The 21,133-nt window shown below is 41.4% G+C and overlaps 1 protein-coding gene across 3 annotated transcripts; it reads left to right on the forward strand.

Moving 5' to 3' along the window:
- Positions 1-3,533: 3,533 nt before the first annotated feature.
- ZNF410 (zinc finger protein 410) lies at positions 3,534-20,866 on the forward strand. Of its 3 annotated transcripts, none has more exons than XM_061611709.1 (12): positions 3,537-3,850; positions 5,686-5,875; positions 7,209-7,344; positions 7,786-8,004; positions 8,324-8,515; positions 11,065-11,224; positions 11,786-11,967; positions 14,498-14,587; positions 15,027-15,152; positions 16,280-16,417; positions 17,180-17,309; positions 20,185-20,866. In XM_061611709.1, exons 2-11 carry the CDS (start codon positions 5,843-5,845, stop codon positions 17,299-17,301), a joined length of 1,398 nt encoding a protein of 465 aa, XP_061467693.1. In that variant the 5' UTR covers positions 3,537-3,850; positions 5,686-5,842; the 3' UTR covers positions 17,302-17,309; positions 20,185-20,866. The 3 variants fall into 3 exon arrangements, with proteins under 3 accessions (XP_061467695.1, XP_061467693.1, XP_061467694.1); XM_061611710.1 differs by lacking the exon at positions 3,537-3,850 and adding an exon at positions 3,866-4,399; XM_061611711.1 differs by lacking the exon at positions 15,027-15,152 and having other exon boundaries at positions 3,534-3,850.
- Positions 20,867-21,133: the final 267 nt, after the last annotated feature.

The following is a 21,133-nucleotide window of genomic DNA, read 5'->3' on the forward strand; positions in this document are numbered from 1 at the left end:
GTCCCCATTCTCATCCCCAGTGGGATCCCCAAGTGATTCTGTTTTCGCTCGTGAAATAGTTGCCATTCTCTCCTGTGAGGAAAAACAAAGTGTTGCATTTAGGAATACAGATGAAGTGCGGGCTGAACCAGCCTTCCACCCCTGATATGCGGTGACTGGCTTTTAGTGACAAGGAGTCTGTAGAAGTGTGTAGTCTGTTTCATAGATATGGAAGCATATGGCATAACAATAGGCATTTTGATGATTGCAATAATTTGATGATGGTGTTTTCCCTGCATTAATGAAGGTATACAATCTAAACATACATTCACAAGCAAGTGTTCACATACAATCCATATACTTTTGATGGCTGCATCAAAACATACTTGAAACACTCCTAAACATACTTGCTTGGGAGTGAACCCCATTTCACTCACTGGGACTTCTTTCTAAGTTAACATGCAGAGGATCCGGCTCATCTATGGTCACATGCTTATGTATGGTTGCCATAGCTGTAACATTGTTTCAAAATATAGACATCTATCTACTCAGTAATGATGTCACTGCTCAGGGGCAACTGAACTGTGAGTTCATAATTCATGAGCTCACACTCATAATTTGCTAGGTTGATGTCATGATACATGTTACATAGGGCTAGTAGATGTGATGCTTTAGTGCAGGCTTTTGTGCAATCTGTAATGCCACAAGTGTCTATTGTAACACTCTCCCGTCTAAGACCAATTTTGTGTTTTATCAAAATCTTGCAGGTTGAGGCATCTGCTTGGAAAGACAATGTAGGCTTTGGCTGGCAAGGCTGATCTGGGACAAACGTCTGAGAGCAGCCTGGTGTTTTCCAAGTCTTTTTCACCTGAGAGGGCAGGGGAAGCCAAACAAACTCTTCACCACACATTCCATCAGCAATAATTGCCCACACTCCTTTTCAGTATGCCCTCGTTAGCAACTAGTTTTTGTTAGAGGGTGACTTTGAAAAGGAAGTGTGGGAGGCAGGCCTAAGACTTCCCCTCACATGGCCTGTTAAGAACCTCTGCTGCAATTTCCCACACTACCTTTTACCTCCACCTTGGCAACTGGGGGCTTGAGGACATTGCTCTCTAGTTTAAGATTCAGCCCAGGGTCCTCTGTTTGCTGACCCTTTAATTATGGGATTACATTGCAAGGATTACATTTCAGTTTCAGTGAATGAATGCATTGTTTTTAATGGTGTTTTATGTTTTATTGTATACTACCCTGATATTTTAATGATGCAAGTACTTTTTATTGAAAAAATATACATAATACTATGCAACAGAGCTTTGGATAGCAGTCTGTTCACCCTAGCGCACATAGGGACCCTCATAACTTCTAGCCTTTGTTGAGGCTATTTTTAGCACCTGCCAAGACTGTGTGATGCTCACCTCAATTCCCGAGTGGAAGTGCGAGCTGAGGAGAACCTGATTGACTGCTGGGCTTTCGGCCAGGTACCAAGTAAAGACAAATACAACTTCTTGATCAAAAAGTGGCCTCAGTCTCAACACAGGCACAACAGCCTGTTATTTGTAACAGTGCCAATATATAGGATTTACAAGCAAAACATCAACAAACAGAATGTAACATAACATACGAGACAAGTAACAGGCCCAAGATACATATCACTGGTTGTGTATCAGATGTCAGGATGTCCTTCCTTTGAAATTCGGACCCTTGAGCAATATGTTCTAAGATAAGGGCTGGGAAGAGGGGTTGGTTTGACACTTTGGGGGTCATAAAACATGGGAACATTCACACAAGAAAATACATATAGCCCTGAAAGGGGCGCTTATCAATAACCTTATGAGATTTTATTACTACATCTCTAAGGGAGTATCCAGAGGGAATTCAGAAAGCAATACAAGCCTCTGATTATTTACAAGACAGATACATGAGCGTGAGGGAAGTACAAGGCACATGAGAGGTAAAACAGTCAAGGACAGCTGAATGATTATCTTCTAAGACATTGCTAAAACATTGCTGCCAACTGGCAGGCACCTCTGGGGCTAGGTTCCCAGGAGAGGAAATGAAAGAGCGGCTGTTGTCCCCCTCCCTCCTCCGGTCTTAGCAGTGTTCCATCATGCCTTGCAACTTTGGTTCATGAAACTCCCAAGTATCATTTAGGCCCAGAGAATAGGATTGTACCTAACACCTTCATACCAACTGAGATACAGCCCAGTCCTATTTATGTTTATCTGAAAATCAGTCCAACTGAATTTAGTGGAAGTAAGCCCAGTCTTAAACCTAAGATTAAGTATGCCTTTCTCTTCACAGTTTAAAGCTGTTAAGCCTTAGCCTGCATTCCTAAACCCACTTCTTAAGGATTTAATTTCTGAGTAAACATAGCATTATCTGCATGAAAACAAATTTTAAATATAATTACATGCCTATTCTCTCATTGATTCAGTGTGCATATCTGGCTCCTTTCCAACTCTGCTTATAACAGCCGTATCACTTATAGCTGTCTTGCTTATTTCATGTGACATCTTTTTGCTTTTTCATAATTCTACTGGGTACTATCAGGATCACAAAATTTATTTTTGTGTTGCTCAGTTCTGACAAATTTTAGAGGGGCTGCAATGTTAGGCTGCTGAAGCAAAAACAACAAAAAGAGTGAACACCACATTTACTGTAGCATACATTTTTGTAGGCTCAAATGTATCATTAGATATATAAAGTGTTATCTGCAGCTTGCAGACATGTACATGGTATATACATGTATACTAACAGTAAAGGGGGCGGGAATGTGAGGCCAGAAGGCCCAGCAAGACAGGTATGTTCTATGAGTATGCAGAATACAAATGCAAATAGGATCCCGCCAAAAGTGTAAACATTCAGACTCCTCACTGATGATGAGTCTGCAATGCAAGATGAACAGCATGTATAAACACCTAAGGAGGAGCAGTTATTTTCTACAGTAAATAAACTATTCCCACTTTGTATTCAGCTCAAGTCTGATAGTGTCAAACCTGCACAGAAATTCCAGCTTAACAGTTTGCCCTGGAAACGTTTTTGTTGAAGTATGGCAAAGTCGGCTGTTCAATATCCAGGAAAAGTGAAGTGCTCCCCCACTGATTTCTAAGCATTACTATTTTTTAATATCTGATTTGTTACCATTTATTCTCTTGGGCAGTGACAGTCCCGTTTAGCGAATAAGCTGGTGACTTCAGGCAAGTCACTCCAAAACATCCATAAACAATTCTATGGGACTTCAGTTAGGCTGCTGCAGAGTACACGAAATGCCAAAGAACATCAGTAACTCTACGCAGCGAGCATCCCCTCTGTTAGGGCGTTATAGAATCTGACGTCAGAAGAAGTAGGCGGGGCTTGACGTGCGAGCCGGAAGTTTGCCGTGACTCTGGCGTCTGGACCTGTTCTTTCTCTGTGTAGCAAAGAGACACAGGCTGAGTGAATGATACACTTCCGGCTCGTGAGAGTGACAACCAATGCAAAGAAATAGAATGGGGACCATATAAATATAGCCCGCTCCCTCATTTTGCTCTGTAAAGGCGGGGTAGCTGCGTTGGTCCGTTGTAGTAAAAATAAAAAGTCTTAAGACATATCACAAAAACAGTTACTTTTTAAAATGGCACGGATGGACACATTGTTTCCATTCTGCCTTCTGTGTCAGCTCTGAATATGCCGGTATTCCAATAGATACCGGAAGTGTACTGAAACACTAATCTTTTTCTATCTCTAAGTTTTGTTTTTTATTTGGGCCAGTCGAGCTGCGGAGTTTTGACGTGTTTTGTCTCCTCCCAACCGTCTCTATGGTTTGTTCTAGCTGGAAGGTTGGAATTTCCGATGGTTGTGCACGTCATATCCGGACGATTCTGAGATGCCGGTAAGAAACGCTTGTCCCGAGAAAGGGAGAGAGTTTAGGCACCCCCTCGCTTCTTTCACTCAGTCCGCGGAGGGGAAAGGGTGACGGCGGCGACGACGACGAATGGTCTCGCGGGGCTGCTCCCCGCGGTGGCGTCTCTCCGTCTCCTTACACCTCTTTCCTTTACCTCTTGGGTCCAGTCTGGTCCTGAGGAGAAGTCCTTTCCTCTCCGCTTTCCGTGTCGTGGGAGTGGCCTAGGTTTGCCTTGGCCTTGTCGTAGGGCAGGCGCGATGGGATGGGTCGCTCGCTCTCCTCGCGGCGCCAGCCCACGGTTGGCTGCCTAGAATGCTATCAGGGTGATTCGCCCTCTTCTCGGGGTCGGCGGGTGACTCCGGTGTTTGTCTAGGATGGCCTGATCGTTTAGCCACTGAAAAATCTCCAGTGTTGTGCGAGGGGTCGTATGATGGATGATCCTCCTTGCCTCAGATTCTTCCCGGCCTTCAGGAACTCTTGCGATTTTGCCAGAAGTTGCTTTGATTGTTGAAGTCTCTGGTGTGCTTAACGTTTAAAGTAAGAAAAGCTGCGGATTAAGCCTGTGTGGAAGTCCTTGGTGATGCTGACTTTTTCCTGTTTCCTCAGTGTAAATGGTGCTTTATAGAGTTATGTAAAGAAAAAGTCTGGCACCTGCCCTGAAGAGTTTGTATGTTGATACTTGGGCACAGGCAACAGAGGAGAGAGAGGGAAGCAGTGAAAGCAAAGGATGAGTGTGAGCAAGTTGATTATACGCTAACCATAAAGAGAGCAGGTGTGTTTCACTTGGGAATAAAGATTAAGAGGTTTTCATGTAACACATCCAGACCTGATGTTAACACCTTGGCATACACAGGTAGCTGCCAGGGCCCATGCACTTAATGTGGGGCTACTGACAATGATGCCTACTGTGCCTGAGTATATATGTCTCTTCCCTTGTACAGTGGGCACTGCTAAGTGGCCTCCCAAAAGCTGACACCAGTTGGATCTCCCCCCCACTCCAGGGCTGCTAATCAGCCTCTATCCTATTGTCTTACCCAAGCAATGTTGTCTGCTTCCTAGGGGATTTAGTGACTCCTGTTTCTAATATTCCATATGCAAATTCTGTGGAGCATATGATGTAGTGATACTCAATTGGGCACTCTGTAGCATTGCATTATGAGATATTAAATATGAGGGCTGCTTGTTTCTTATCAAAGTGCGCTTCCTCAAGGCCATGGGGGATTCAGACAGCGAAATACTGCCAGGGGATAGCTACTGCCAGGTATCTGGCGGCTGCAACAGGGGTAGACTGCCATAAAAGCTAATTACTGGTGGTGCCAGAAGAACCTGTCGGCACCAGTATGCTGAGGGCTGCTCAGACCTGGTGCTGGCCCTGAATCTAATATGCGTTTGAAGGAAGAGAGAGAAGGAGATTCTAGGAAACGAGAGAACAATTTATTAAGATTTGGTATTTAACAAAATGTTAATTTTTGCACTCAAGTGTTTGTCCCAAAAATTATATCTAGAGTAGCTTGTTGCAGTTATGTAGGAGGGAGTGAACAATACTCTGTAATGCTCAAATATAAGATTCTTTTTTGTTATTGGCATATCCCTGTGATGAACCATAGCACTGAATGTGTTTTCTGTAGCTGACCTCTTGCAAAGTCAGTGGAGCTTAAGAACTGTGACATGGAGTGGAACTAAAAAGGCTTTTTATGACAAAAGAGAATGCAGGCTATACTACTGCTATTTGGTATGGGAGAATTAATTGTGTTTTAAAATATGGTAGCATGACTGGTAATATGTTTAATATCTGATTCTTCTTCATTTTTGTTCTTTTTCAGGTTAAACTGAATAGCTCTCTACTACGGCTTCTCCTAAGAAGATCCTCACAAAGTTGTGAGGCTGGAATATATTTATAAACACAGAACGTTGTTCACTTTAAACGCTAAAGCTTCGTGCCTTATCCAGATCGACTTTGGGATTTGGAAGCTTGAATCAATGTTATCGGATGAGTTAGAGTCCAAACCAGAGGTCAGCAACAGCTAGATTTGTTTTGTGGCTCAGTGACTGTATTCTGGAAATTGCAAATGCGACTTTCCCAGTAATTTGTGTAGTTTGCCTATGGTTGTCATGTACAGCAGTGCCAATATCTCTTTTTTTCTTCGTTAAAGGCTCCAAACTTCCTTAACCAATTTGTACCCACATGGTGTCACTTGAAAACCTACCATCACAGGCAACACTTAAGCTGCAATTCTGTGCAAACTTACTTGGGAATGAGCCCCATTGAACATAGTGTGACTGGCTTCTGGGTAACCTGCATAACATTGTGTTGCACAGGGCTTAATTTACATAACATTTAAAAGTTTGCATGGCTCCTGATGCAAATTGAGGTATCCATATCATTCAATTGCTTGGTGTAAAACCTTCCATCAGAGCAGCTATGCTCATGTTGTCATAGTAAATAGCTGCCATGAGGCCCAGTCAGGACCAAAGGAAGGAGGTTTTAAACCTTTCCTATGTCAAAGAGCATGTGACACAGGAGGCAAGAAGCTCCCATTGGTGTTAATTGGCATAGAGGGAAATTAATATTACAAGCTTTGGGGAATGGTTTTCATTGGGACCAGTAGTGCAGGAGAAAAGAGGACCACTTGCCATGGTCTTGATTCCCCCCCCCAAAAAAAACTAATTACAGTATATAAAAAGATATGTATATAAAAATATACATGTAATGTTAAACTGTGTGTTTAACACTGTGTATTTTAGCCTGTACTGTGTGACTAACGCTAAAGTGTTTTGGGTGATTCTTGTAGAGTGTGTGGCCTATTGCCTCTTTTCAGCTAAACATCAAGACGAGGAGGGGCAATAGATCGGTGATAGAGCATCAGCTCTGCATGCAGAATTTTATAGGTTCAATTCTTGGTATCTCCAAGTAGGGCTGGGAGAGACCCCAGCCTGAAAGCCTGAAGAGCTGTGCTGCCAGTTAGTGTGGACAATACTGAGCTCAATGGACTAATAGTCTGATTTGCTATAAAGCAGCTTCCCGTGTTTCTAATCAAAGCCAACAGTTATTGTGAAATTAGGGAAAGAACAGGACTTGTAAAATTTACTGCTGTTACATTTGTACATTGTATTAGAGCACTCAAGTTTTAGAGTTTGAATGAGTTAATTATTTCACATTGGTGACTTTTTTTTGTTTCTTGGTTGAGTTCAGAATGACAGAAAATATTTTAGTAAATTTACTGTAGTGTAAACTATTTCTTTGTTTTACTATTTTTTGCAGTGGAAGGGAGAGAAATTGACAAAAAGCATTCAACTGCAGATCTAATCATTTGCTGCTGCCTTAATACCTTTGCTTTCCCCCCAGCTGCTGGTTCAGTTTGTTCAGAACACATCTATTCCACTAGGACAGGAGCTTGTGGAATCGGAACCTAAAGATATTACCTGTTTGTCTCTCCTTCCTGTTACTGAATCCCCAGAATGCAACAGGCTGATGTTGCCAGGTAAAATATGAAGCCTGATGATGCTAAAAATGCTGGTGGTTGTATGTGTGTGATAGCAACAGCACAATCCTATGCATGTCTACTTAGAAGCAAGTCCCGCTGAGTTCAGTTGGACTTGCTTCAAGGTGTGTTTAGGATTGCAACCTAATAGGCATGAAGAGAACGCAGTACTGAAGAGAATTCTTATAGCAAGAATGCTGTGTTTAGATGTGGGACACTTCTGTAATAAGTAGTTGCTAAATTTCAGCTCTTCATCAAAGAATGGTAAGATACGAATGTAATAAAGAGGGGAGAATTCTGGCAAATGTATTCACAGTTCTCTAACTGTGTGTATACTACAAAAGTTTCTGGTTTTGTCACAGTTTTCTGTTCCTGGTGAAAGTATGATGATTGTTTACATAACCTCACACATGCTTTAAAAAAAATCATTTTTTTCATTAGATGACTCTCCAAGTCATACTAGTTCTTCAAAGGATCTCTCCTCTTCTGCTGTTTTGCGAAGCCTCCAAGTGAATGTTGGCCCTGATGGTGAGGAGACAAGAGCACAAACAGTACAGAAACCACCTGAACTTCTACCAAGCCCTGATACTTCCAGCTTGTTGCAAGACCTCCAACCCACTGACAGCACTTCTTTTATCCTCCTCAATTTAACACGGACAGGTAACTCCCATTTTAGCATTTAGTTGGATCTTTCCTGGTATTAAAATACAAATGATGCATTGCTTTGAAAAGCATAGAAAGATACTGGGACATTGCTGAATATAACAGAAATTATCAGCACCTCCTTCCAGTGAAGTGACTACAAGTCCCATTAGCCCTGATTATTGGCCATATTGATTGGGTCTGATGGGGGTTGTAGTCCTACAGCATTTGGAGGGCTACAGGCTAGCTATGTCTGCTGTAGAGGTTCACTGCAATATTGTGGGAAGCAAGAGGTTTTGCTTATCTTAGTGTCTGATGAAAACTGCTTCTCTTCTAGGCCTGGGTTCTCCCTCAGAGCACTTGGTGTTTGTCCAAGATGAAGCAGAGGATTCTGGGAATGATTTTTTCTCCAATGATAGCACAGACAGCAGTACCCCATGGTTTTTACGAGTGCAGGAACTGGCCCATGACAGTTTGATTGCTGCCACTCGAGCTCAGCTCGCCAAGAATGCCAAAGCAAGCAATAATGGTAAGAGGGCTAATGTTTCTGTTAATCTTCTAATTTGGAAGGTATGATATTGCTTTCATCCGTTGAACAAGTTCAGGATAACTTATAAACCTTGTATGTTTATGGAACAACTGTTGTTGAAAATTTCTGTATATTTGTATCCTGTCTTTTGGGGTAAAAATCTCTCAAGGCAGCTAACAAAGGTCAATAAAACACACACACTCCAATGAAAGGTTAAAAGAAGATCAAAATATTAACTAAAAGGATGGCAGCTAGAGTGGCCCTTCATCTCAATGTACAGATCTCTTTATTTGAAGAAGTCTGCAGAAGAGTTGCCATCCATGTATCCACTCCCCTGTATCTTCTGTACAGAAGACAAATGGAAGCAAACATGTTTTTACTACCCTTTTAGTAGTTAATTTGGCAATACAGTGCTATAAATATCTATGGAAGAAAGTCCATGGATGCAAAGGGGCTTATTCTCAGGTATGTGCATATAGGATTGTAGCCCAAAATATATCACAACACTTTGTTGCAAAATTAAATGCCCCTTTTAAAAGCTGTTTTTGATGACAGATCATATATTCTCCTGTTTGTCTTTGGAATGGTATCAGAGGTAGCGCTTTCCAGAGGTTTTGCACAAGTTAACAAGGGTGCTACACATTGTCACAACAGTACCCAGGCAGGCTTGTGTAAGGTTGTGAGGGAAAATGGAGTTATGTGGGTTGGCAGCTCCTGACTGGCAGCTGTTTGACCAGTGTTTTGTTGTATAACTGCTGAGCCGTGCAGTCTGCTGAAGGCTAGTTATGCCTGACAGCTTCTGGTGCTCAAGGAACACATCTCTGCTGTTGAGGTGACGGAGTTGTTCTCTTTCTCGATCCAATTGTGTGTTGTCGAGTGGGCGATAGGATTGGGTTGCATTTTCCAATGCATGTAGTGTATGCAGATAGACATTATTAGCATTCAGTTGCAACTTCATCTGCCTATACTACGCTGCTTTTAATGGAATTATTATTATTATTATTTATTTATACCCCATCTTTCGGCCCAAGGCCCTCAAGGCAGCTTACAGAAGACACAAATATCAAAATACAAAATACAATATAAGAATACATCAATAAAACAATAAAGCAATACAATTTACAAAACACAATTTGCAAGAGTTACAAGAGTTAAATAACAATAACCATCACAATCTACATTTCCAGCTTAACACTTGCAGTGCTAAAATTGGCCCCAAGGTACCATCTAAAAGCACATGAGTCCGCTACCTAGCTGGAACTAAGCAGGTCTGGGTATGTCAGGCCTGGATGGATATCTGTAAAGAAACCTCACGTATGCTGCCTTGAGTCCCATGATGGAAGGAGGCTTGGTGCCTACAGTAGGCCCTTCCCAGTAGCCAGCTCGCTCGTTGAAGCGGCTCAGGAAGACAAAGGTTAGATTAGTCCTGAAGGAACATGCAGGCAAGGCTCCTGAAGAAACAGACCTGCTGCTGTTGCTGTCGCCGCCTCCTTCTTCACCGAGCTGGCATGAGCCAAGGCCGCTGCGGGACTGGCATGAGGAAGGGGCATGCTGCGCAGGGAAGAGTCTCGGCGGGCCTGCTGGTGTTGGCGGCGCTACTGGCAGCAGGGCTCTTGCTGCTGCTAAAAGCGCTACTGCTGGGCCCCGGCGCCCACTGCACACTCTCCCTCACTCTCCAACAGCTGCTTTGCCTCGGCTCCAGCTTGACAAGCTTGGGGGGAGACGGGGAAGAGGGGAAATGCACATCCTTTCCCAGTTAGGCATGCCTAATTACGTGTGACTAGAGCTAAATCAGGAGAAAAGTCTTGCTGCATAATGATGGTAGACAGTGAAACTGCCAGTACAACATATGACTCATTTTCAAATCAGTTGCCTCTTTCCTCTTCCCCCATAAGTGCAAGGATAATTGAAGGGATTTGTTTGCCCTCAGTGGTGGTCACACAACCAAATCTAACTCTGTGGTGCCATGATGCCAGATTTACTATGTGACTTGGCTGGGATCATACAAATGAAGAAGCCCTTTCAAGTTAAGTGTGTTTTGTTTTTAAAAGGTGCCCAAGCAGCAGCAACAATGAATGTGAAACAGGTGTACAAAAATATGGAATGTAGTGCTTGTCTACATTAATGTGCCTTCTCTGCCCTCTTCTCCTCCATCCCCCTTGAGGAAGCGCTATAGCTGAGTGGTATAGAACATGCTTTGCTTGAGGAAGGTCCCAAGTTCAGTCCTCAGCATCTTCAGCCCGAAACCCTGGAGAAGTGCTACCAGTCAGAGCAGACAATATTGAGTTAGATAGACCAATGGTCTGACTTGGTGTAAGGCAGTTTCCTTAGTCCCCATGTCTGTTCCTGCCCTCTCCTCTCCCCACAAAGTGTAACCTTTGTACAGAAAATGTGGAACAATACAAGTTTAAAGTATGAGAAAAGTTGTGTCAGCTTTATGGAGCTGATTCAACACAATTCTCTGAAATGTTTCTCTTTCTAAACTTGTTTCACATTTTCTTCTCCAGGCATCATCTTCTTACCATTATATTACTTTTTTCCCTTACCAGGTGAAAATGTTCATGTTTGCTCAGGGGACTCTCAGCCAAAAGAATCCAGCCCCATCCCTCACTTGCCCCGGGCGGAGAAAAAGTTGAAGTGTACAGTTGAAGGCTGTGACAGGACATTTGTGTGGCCAGCCCATTTCAAATATCACCTAAAGACCCACAGGTGTATAGACTTGCTATAGCTGTGACTTTGCTGAGTTCTGCAGACTGTTTAGGTATTTATGCATGTGTCTGGTTCCTGCTGTGGAATTTTCCAGTGTTCATATTCAGAGTGTCAACCAAAATAAATAAATCATAGGCAAAGAAAGAGCCAATCACTATTTTGCAGGCACACTCGATGCATTCTTTAAAAATACTGTTCTTTTATTTTTACCTGCCTGGGAGCAGCTTGTGGTTTGCAAGCAAGAATCTTACTATTTTGTTTTGTGTACAAATGGAGCCTAAACTTTTTAATAAGAATATCCAGTTATATAAGTTACCTATACAGTAAGACAGGGAAAGGTGTCTGTTTAAAATGCTGCCACCTCATTTCACATTAACTGCTACTTAAGGTGAAGCCATTAACTCTTTTCAGAGTTCTGTGCTTTCTCATGTCACTTTTCAGCTCTGTGCTTCCTCATTTGGAATTGAAATAAAAACAATCACACACAATGTTGCATTAAGGAAAGCCAGAAATTGACAGTAAAATATATAACAGTGCCATGAAGGTTATCTTGTTTTCCAGGAATGACCGTTCCTTCATTTGTCCAGCAAAAGATTGTGGGAAAAGCTTCTATGTCCTACAGAGGCTGAAAGTACACATGAGAACACACAATGGTGAGAAACCATTCATCTGCACTGAGCTGGGCTGTGGGAAACAGTTCACAACAGCTGGGAATCTGAAGAATCATCTACGGATTCATACTGGTGTGTACCTTTTCCTTCCCCTCCCCATATTTTCTCTTTTACTACAGTATTCAAGTGTTAAAAGACATTTCACTGCAGTTTTATGAGTCATATTATTAACATGGCACTGACTGTGCAACTGCTGCCTCTGCCATTCTGTTTATTATGAAGTATTCATTTTGGATAAGATGGAAGATAAATAGTTTTGGCTGGTGCTTAACGTCTCCTGCACTTGATAAGTAACAGTGAAATTGTCAGCTCTGCAACATCCATTCTCAGTCCTCCATTAACCACAACATTTTGGGCTACACAGTAAATGGGTCAGCATGTAGCAATTTTGTTGAAAGCCTGTAATTGTAGCAATATGTCAGAAAGACATTTCCAATGAGACCCTCAATGTTGATGGTTTTATGACTGTTGGCGGTCATAACAGACCATACCCTCTCAGAGAGGAGGTGCCATTAGAGACAGATTTTGGGTGCTATCAAATTGAACCTATTCTATCCCTCTGGGGGTTATTGTATTTTGACATAAATGTCTAACCTGACTTCCCAGTCCAAAGGGAAGTTTATAATGGCCCAGTGTGCTTGACAAACCATGGCTACAGCTCACAGTAAGGTAGGAGAGAGTTTCACTGTGAGTCCCACACAAAGCCAAACCTTAGCTTGGCATGGAAGCAAACAGGATTAGGGAGGAGCGAAGCAGTTGCAAGTTCCTGTCCAGGAGCCTGTACATCTGGAAGGCTAGGACTGGGGAGGGCACCTGTGAGAGAACTAGAAAAGGTCCTCAAATGCAAAGATGTATCACTGAGCAGTCAGGATCATACAGACCATGGTATTCCCAATCTCTATGTACGGATGTGAAAGTTGGACAGTGAAAAAAGCAGATAAGAGAAAAATCAACGCATTTGAAATGTGGTGTTGGAGGAGAGCTTTGCGGATACCATGGACTGCAAAAAAGACGAATAATTGGGTGTTAGAACAAATTAAACCAGAACTATCACTAGAAGCTAAAATGATGAAACTGAGGTTATCATACTTTGGACACATCATGAGAAGACATGATTCATTAGAAAAGGTAATAATGCTGGGGGAACAGAAGGGAGTAGATAAAGAGGAAGGCCAAACAAGAGATGGATTGATTCCATAAAGGAAGCCACAGACCTGAACTTACAAGATCTGAACAGGGTGGTTCATGACAGATGCTCTTGGAGGTCGCTGATTCATAGGGTCGTCATAAGTCGTAGTCGACTTGGAGGCACAGAACAACAACAAAACACCGAGTCAAGGTTTGGCTTAGTGGCTCATGTGAACCAGGCTAATAAGATTTTCCATAAAAGCTTGCAATAAAATCATAGGTTAATAACTGTGGAACCTTTCTGAACAGCCAAGTATTGTCTGGATGACACAGGGTGTGTGTGTGTGTGCGGGAAAATAGGTAACAGCTGAAGTGCAGAGAAAGTGGAGCTGTTGTGATTTGGGCAAAATTCCACTGGACAAGGCAGATTTGAAGGAAATGAGGGAATTGACTAGCCTAATAAACAATAGGGCAGTTTCAGATTTGGAGATTGCTGGGAACAAGATTCATCAGCAAGGTTCACAGATCTGTCCTTGCATATATTGAAGGCTACATTGTTGTTGTTTTTAAAGCTGTATTTTAAGAACATTTATTGTAGTTTGTTTGCATACATCCTAATAACTATAGAGAGGTGCTCCTGAAGAATAATTACATGATCTGAAAACACAGGTGCTTCCAGATGACATCCCTGCAAATAAAAGGATAGATTGTTACTGGTATTGCTCCAGGCATAAAAATGGTATCAACAGATTCCAGATGCAATCTTTGGCATCTCAGGTTAAATAGATCTCTTGTAGTCTGGCTTGGAAAGACTTCTGTCTGAGTCCTCAGAGAGCCGCTGCTACTCTGAGTGGACAGTGCTGAGCAAGCTAGAACAGTTGTCTGAATTCAGTATGAAGCAGCTTCCTATGTCTAGGCATACAAAGAGGACACACAGGATACCGCTAGTGGATGATGTATTGTCACGTGCATATGTGAAATACTAATCAGTGGTGAAGATGAGATTTCTTGAAGATCTAGAAAACAAATATGGAGAGGAAGAGGGAGAACCTGCAGTGATTTAAAGATGGGGGTGATGTGGTCATAACCACTGTGACAATACTTTATTTTAGTAAAGGCATTGCAAATTGGTTACCTGGGCAGAAATAATAGAATTAATAGGAGGCAGAAATCCAGAAAATGAAATGGCTGAAAGTACCTTTAGGTGATTAAAAGGTAATGTAATAATCACCACACACTTTGTTATGTTTCTGTTTTTTCAATCTTGGCGAAATTATTTTGTTACTCTCCCAAGTAGGAGGCTTCAGTACTAATGTTTGATAGTTGAAGAAGAACTTGTGGCAGGAATCTGTGACTGAATCTGGGAGGCTGCAATGTAAGATTTATGGTTAGAAAGAAGGGGGTCCTTGAGGGCATATGCTATTAAGTGGTCTTTTGAATCAAGTGAACCAAATGCCCTAATTATAACTTGCAGGGGAAAAGCCCTTCTTGTGTGAGGCTCAGGGCTGTGGTCGTTCCTTTGCTGAATACTCCAGCCTCCGGAAACACCTGGTTGTCCATTCAGGTAAGGGAACTTCATCTCTTCAGATAGCTACTCTCAGTTTTATGAGTATCTTGGAGAAGCTGTACATAATTCCCTAGCCCTGTGAAACAATTAACTGATTGTGGGTTTTTTCTTGCTTGCTTACTTGTCCTTTTTTCTTCTTAACCTAAGCTCCCAAGGTATAGGCTTAAAAACTGCATCTCACTTGGTTTATAAGACTGTGGGTCTGAGAAGGTGAGTTCTTACAATCTGTATATCAAACCTTCAAGGTTTCTTGTACAGACAGGCCTGAGACTCCAGATTCCTCAAATTTCCTGACAAAAATTGTCTTGAACTTGGTAGCCTTTTTCTAGAGCTAAGTCTTAGAAATGGCGTCTGAAGCCAAGAGAAATCAAATTGCTTAAGCACAGAAAATGAATGTTTCATACCCTGGTTTAGCAATCTTGAATCTTGTTTTCAGGAGTAAAACCCCACCAATGTCAAATCTGTGGAAAGACATTTTCTCAGAGTGGCAGTAGGAATGTACACATGAAGAAACATCATTCCCGAGTTGGAATGGATAGCAACAGACAGCATGAACAACCAGGTAGGGACTGAGTAGAATGGGAATACATGAGTGGATCCTCCAAACAGTGATGAAGTGATTGGTCAGTTTAGAAAGAGGACCTGATCTTATATTGGGGTGAGATGGTGATGTGGGGCTATTGGGATGTGTATTCCATGAGGACACTTCAGGAACAGGTAGGTTAAAACCTTTAAGAGGCGACAAGAGTATTTTGACCACAATGCGATAACAATTTCCTGGTTTAGAAAACAATCCTAAATTTGGTCTGTGTGAGTGAAGTGATTCTTCATATCTATGTGTCTTTAAGGACACACATCCTGTTCTGTCTCAGTTTTATGCTGGGAATGTGACTAAACTGTCTACATCTCACAATATACCCCCCAAAGACACTCAATTTACCCCACCGCTGAAAGAATTGCACAGGCTGTGCTGCCAGGCCAAGTTCAAGGTGCTGATTTTGGTATACAAAGCCCTTTACAAATTGGGACCAGGATACTTGAAAGACTATCTTACCCTTTATATACCCAGTCGATCACTGCACTCTGCAGGTGAGGGCCTCTTGCAGATACCATCTTATCAAGAGGTCCGTTCCGCACAACATAAGAAGCTGACCTTTAGTGTAGTGGCACTACCCTTTGGAATTCCCTCCCCTTAAATACTAAACAGACACCATCTTTGTTATCTTTTCGACACTTAATTAAGACCTTCCTCTTTCAACAAGCCTTCTAAGTAGAGACCTTATCCCAGCCTGTACCTGTTTTGGAATTGCTTTTTAAGATGTTTGTAAAGATTTTAAAAAGATGTTTTTACGAAGTTTTATTTTTAAAATGTTTTAAGGAGTTTTGTTTTTGAGGTGTTTTTAGTGTTTTGACCTTTGCTGCTTTGGGCTTCTTTTGGGAGGAAGGGTGGGATGGAAGTTTATTATTATTATTATTATTATTATTATTGATGATGATGATGATGATGATGATGATGTTGAAAATACAAGCCCCAAAGAGGGAATCTCAGATAAAGATGAATGAGGAAACAAAGTCTCCACATTGTTCAGATTTGTGAAGTACAGAAAAATCCCTTTCTGTGTGTGATGGTGGACACTGAAGCAGTGTTGTGTGTTGCTGTTCATCTCACAGTGCTTTTTTTTGCAACAGAATCGCTGATGGGCAGTAGTTTGTTGGAAGAATCTGAAGTGCAGAATAAAACCCTGGGGTCCATGAACTCCCCTCCCAGCCTTGATGTAGAATCCTTGCACTTGCCAGACACAGAATCAATTATTGGGGTAAAGGAAGGTGAGACAATGTTTGTCTGATAGAAAGAAGATATTTTATGGGGGGGGGGGAAAGGTGAGGTTGGGAGAGGATATCTTTTTATCAACATAGTCTTAAATGGGATTTTACTGGAGTTTCTAACAAAGAGTGCAAACGAGTGCAGTACAGTAAAAATTAGAAATAGGGATTATGGAGGAAGTTGGAGATGACATTAATAGCTAATCCCAGTGTCTGAATAATTTCTCGAATACAAATGTTTACAGATTGTCATTTTCAGAAAAATTAAGTCTGAAGGGTAAGATTTAGGGAAATAGAATGTGAGTTTCTTAAGCAGGTACTCTGTCCCTTCCAAACCAATGTCCCTTATCTCCCTTCTGCAGCTTGACTGGAGAGGGCCTTTCCATTCTTAGCACTATTTTTAATGTCTTTGGAGTTGCAAATTTGGTGGCTTCTTTTACAATCCATTCTCTGCCTAGGAAGGGTGGGATACAATAATTAATAATAACTTGATAACTATTTTCTGACAATGTAGATGTTTTCCTGAGCACTGATTCTGCCATTCTTACATTTGCTGTGGTCTAAACATCCAGTCAGTACATATTTCATTCTTTATCCAAAGATGTGAAGTAATTTGAGGCTGCAATCCAATACATTTCTACTCAGAAGTAAGCTCCATTGGGTTCTGTGGTAAAGGTGTGTTGGATTGCAGCCTGGGTTTGCTAAGAAAATAATCCTCAATGAACATTTTATGAAGTATAACTTATTCTTCTGTTTGATTTGCAGAGGTTCTTGCTGAAGCAACAACAAACTCTCTCCATACTGCATCTGATGTGGTTTTGCCATCTCATCTGCTGCCTTTATCAACATCAAGGCACTCCTATGGGGTGTCGTCTTTACTACAGTAAATCTACAGGTCAGTCTAGAAGGCTTCTGTTTCTTTTTGAACAGCATAATTCTAGTCTCTCACCTTTTCTACTGTCGACAGATAAGGATAACATATTTGACAAGTGTGGCATAATTTTACTGGAGGATTTTTTTATTGCACATTGTCTAGGGATGCTTGTGTAGAAGGGGAATAATAAAATATTTTTTTTCACTTTATTTTGAAATAAACATTTTTCAGAAGCACAGATATAATACATTAGAAACAAACAAGCAGAACATAACAGAGTCAAAATCAAGATATCCAAATCATCAATCTTAATTCAAAACACTGAAAATTTATATTCAACATTGGGAATAAACCATATATTCTATAATAGTTCACAAATTTATTCCATTTTAACTTAAAAAATGACCAAAGTTTTGCTGTCTACCTCTAATATAAGAAGGTAACTTTGACATAATTACATAATACCGTATTTTAGTATACCATTCTGTAATCATTGGAGGCCCAGGTGACCTTAGTGGCTAGGAGTTCCTTTTACCAGCTTCGGCTGGTAAGACAGCTGCGGCAATTTCTGGACTGGGATAGCCTGACCACTGTTTTCCACGCACTGGTAACCTCCAGGCTGGATTACTGTAATGCGCTCTATGTGGGGCTGCCCTTGAGGTTGGTCTGGAAGTTGCAGCGGTGGAAAATGTGGCAGTGAGACTGCTCACTGGGGCAGGGTATCGCCAACATGTCACCCTGCTGCTGAAAGAATTACACTGGCTGCCCATTTGCTACTGGGCCAAGTTCAGGGTTCTAGTTTTGGTGTACAAAGCCCTATACAGCTTGGGATCAGGATACCTGAAAGACCATCTTATCCCTTACATACCCAGTGGATCACTACGCTCTGCAGGTGAGGGCCTCCTGCAGATACTATCTTATCAGGAGGTCTCTTCTACACAACATAGGAAACGGACCTTTAGTGTGCCAGCACCTACCCTGTGGAATTCCCTCCCCTTAAATATTAGGCAGGCACCATCTCTGCTATCTTTTTGGCACCTTTTGAAGACTTTCCTCTTTCAACAAGCCTTGTAAGTTGAGACCTATCCCAGTCTGCATCTGTGTTGGAATTGCTTTTTAATATATTCTTAAACTTTCTTTTCTAAAATGTTTTTAATCTTAGAAGATGTTTTGATCACTTTTTTTAAGTAACGTTTTTGAAGATGTTTTGGTTTAATGTGTTTTAAAGTTTGGTTTTATGATGTTGTAATGTTTTTAGTGCTTTTGTTTGCTGCCCTGGGCTCCTGCTGGGCGGAAGGGCGGGATATAAATCAAATAATAATAATAATCTCAACCCATGTTGGTGCTTGCTGGTTTCAGTTCACCTTTAAAGCTTACTAGAGTCTACAAACTGTGGTGGATGTAAGCAAGTCTCTTTGTTGCAACCTTACTATATCCCATTGGGTCACTGAACGATTGAACATGGTATCACAGTGTCACAATTCTTGCAAAATAGCATTGTCCTCTATCAATATGCTGTTCTCAACCCACAATGCCAGTGCAATGACATCTCTCAAAAAATGGCATAGGCAGAGTATCTCCCCATGTGATGTTTTGCTGACACTGCAAAATACTGGTTTACTATCGGAATCTTTAGTATGAGGTGGATCTTAAGATGCCTTGCCATTGTGGAAGGTATCTTCTACTCATGGAAGGGCTGTTTCTTATTAGAGTGAGAAAAGTGAAGCAATCTAAGGATGTTCTGTTCACCTCTTATCAAACATGAAAACTGCTAGGAACCTTCCTATTATAGCACAGTGTGAACTTTCCCCTTGCACAAGCATTTGCAGAACCTCATGAGCAATATCCCTTCTGCTCTCAATTCTTTGGATAGAACCCTATGTTAATAGATTCTCCTGATTTTCATTAACTTAATGCTGCTTTTGCTCCAAATGGAAGACTTGTTGTTCAGAGAATTGCCTCTGATTGATTAATGTATTACATTTCTAGTAACTATTACAGCCAAATTGGCAAACAATACTATGTGTGTACTGTCCAATCTAGGATTTGAAAATGTGGTTTGAAGTTGGTCTCCAAGACTGGTTTTGAGGATAAGTGCAAACTATGGTTTGCCCAAACCAGGAAGTAGTTAACTGTGTGCACAAAGGCATGCATAAGCACATGGCTCATTCCCAATTCTCAGTCTAAACCATGGTTTTGGAGCACTGAAAAGATTGTGTGGACCAATCCTCTTACGCTTTCTAGTTTTATTTATTTGGGTTATTAATCCTAAAACTGGCCAAAGGCTAGCTGAAAGGCCTGAGGATGCAGTTTAAGATGATCCACTGATGGGGTAGCACTTGTGCTCCCAGAGGAGCCCCTGATACACCCATGGAATGTTTCATAGGAGTGGATGTGCTGCTAGCAGTAGAACTTGAAGGGACATGTTGCTAGGGGTGGGGGGATATGGGAAGCTTTGGATCTGCAGAATCCAAGACCATGTCAACACACCCTTGAAAAGGGCAAAAAAAAGGCACCCTGAAGCTGGCATACTGATTTCCCCTTTTGATGTCAATTGGATGGAAAGTAGAAAAAAAGGCAAAATAGAGTTCCCCCCCCCAAAAAAAAAACCCCACACAACCTGGCCTACCTTGAGTGTGCCCTGGCAGTTCTTCTGCCATGGGATCTTACTATTTAAAAGTATGTAATAGAAACTATTTAATGTTAATTTTTAAAATAAATGTACTTCTGCTATACCTCTGGGCCAGTGAATTGCGATACAGAGAGGGCTTGAAAGAAAAATAAAAAGATGATGTGAAATATAATGGAGGAGTACGTTGCTTGAGTCACTGCAGTAGTTCCTGTTTTCTATGCCGCTCTGACGTATTAATGAAAATAAAATGTGCTGACTTTGCAGCTACGAAAGGAAGAGCAAATCAATGAAGTATTGAACGCAAGATATGACGCTAAAGAACAAGCTTGTGTGATGTGCTTAAGAAGCCGTTTGGTACATGAATTCCCAGAGTTTGTGCTTTGCCTCTTGCTTACTACTTGTGACCTGCCAGACCAGAGGCCTGGAATATGGCTTTGCTTCACTCACTGGAAACTGTTATCTGAAGAATGAATTCAGGAGCTGCTACTAATGTCTGAACAATGTGCTGTTCCTATTGAACTTGGTGTCCCAAAAGCTGGGAGGATAATGCTCTTGGAACTAGTTCCAAGGTACTTTTTTTCCCTCCTGAAGCTGATCATAAGCTCAGTATTATATTGGCTTGTTCTTCTTGGAGAAGTATCTTTAGATGGTAGTGAATTCTGCAACAAAGCACTGCAGTTCTGTTCTTGCTTCTGAGTTATTGGGTAGTTCTGTGGTTTCACTTTGAGCTAGATCTTCCAAGCCTCCTTGCTTGGTGCAGAAACACTTGCTAATGTGGTTTTTGCTCCAAATTTAAGACCTGATGTTATTCAAAGGATTGCTGCAGACAACTTTGCTTCTTGCTGTGATTTTAATTTCTGATTATTAGGGCTTGATTTTTTTAAAAAAAATCAGAGGTAGCAACTATTTGGTGTTCTTCTGTTGTAAATAAACTATCTACTTCCAACTCCTGATGTTTGTGTTTGTTTGTTTTTTCAATTCACAACTCCACCTACTCAGAGGCTCAGGGTGGGCAACTACCTCAAATATCTTTTGTCATATGCATTACAAAATACTAGTACAATTATATATTTAAAATTATTACACAGACAAATCAGAAATGAGGGGAGCTGTTCTCAGTTCTTTTTGTAATCCTTTTAGAATGTGTCGAAGATACACAGGGTCTGAGTCAGTTATGTCCTTTCTGTTATGTGGTGTCTGAACAGTAACTTCT

This window comes from Rhineura floridana, chromosome 2 (genome assembly GCF_030035675.1).
Source record: "Rhineura floridana isolate rRhiFlo1 chromosome 2, rRhiFlo1.hap2, whole genome shotgun sequence".
Classification (NCBI taxonomy): Eukaryota; Metazoa; Chordata; class Lepidosauria; order Squamata; family Rhineuridae; genus Rhineura; species Rhineura floridana.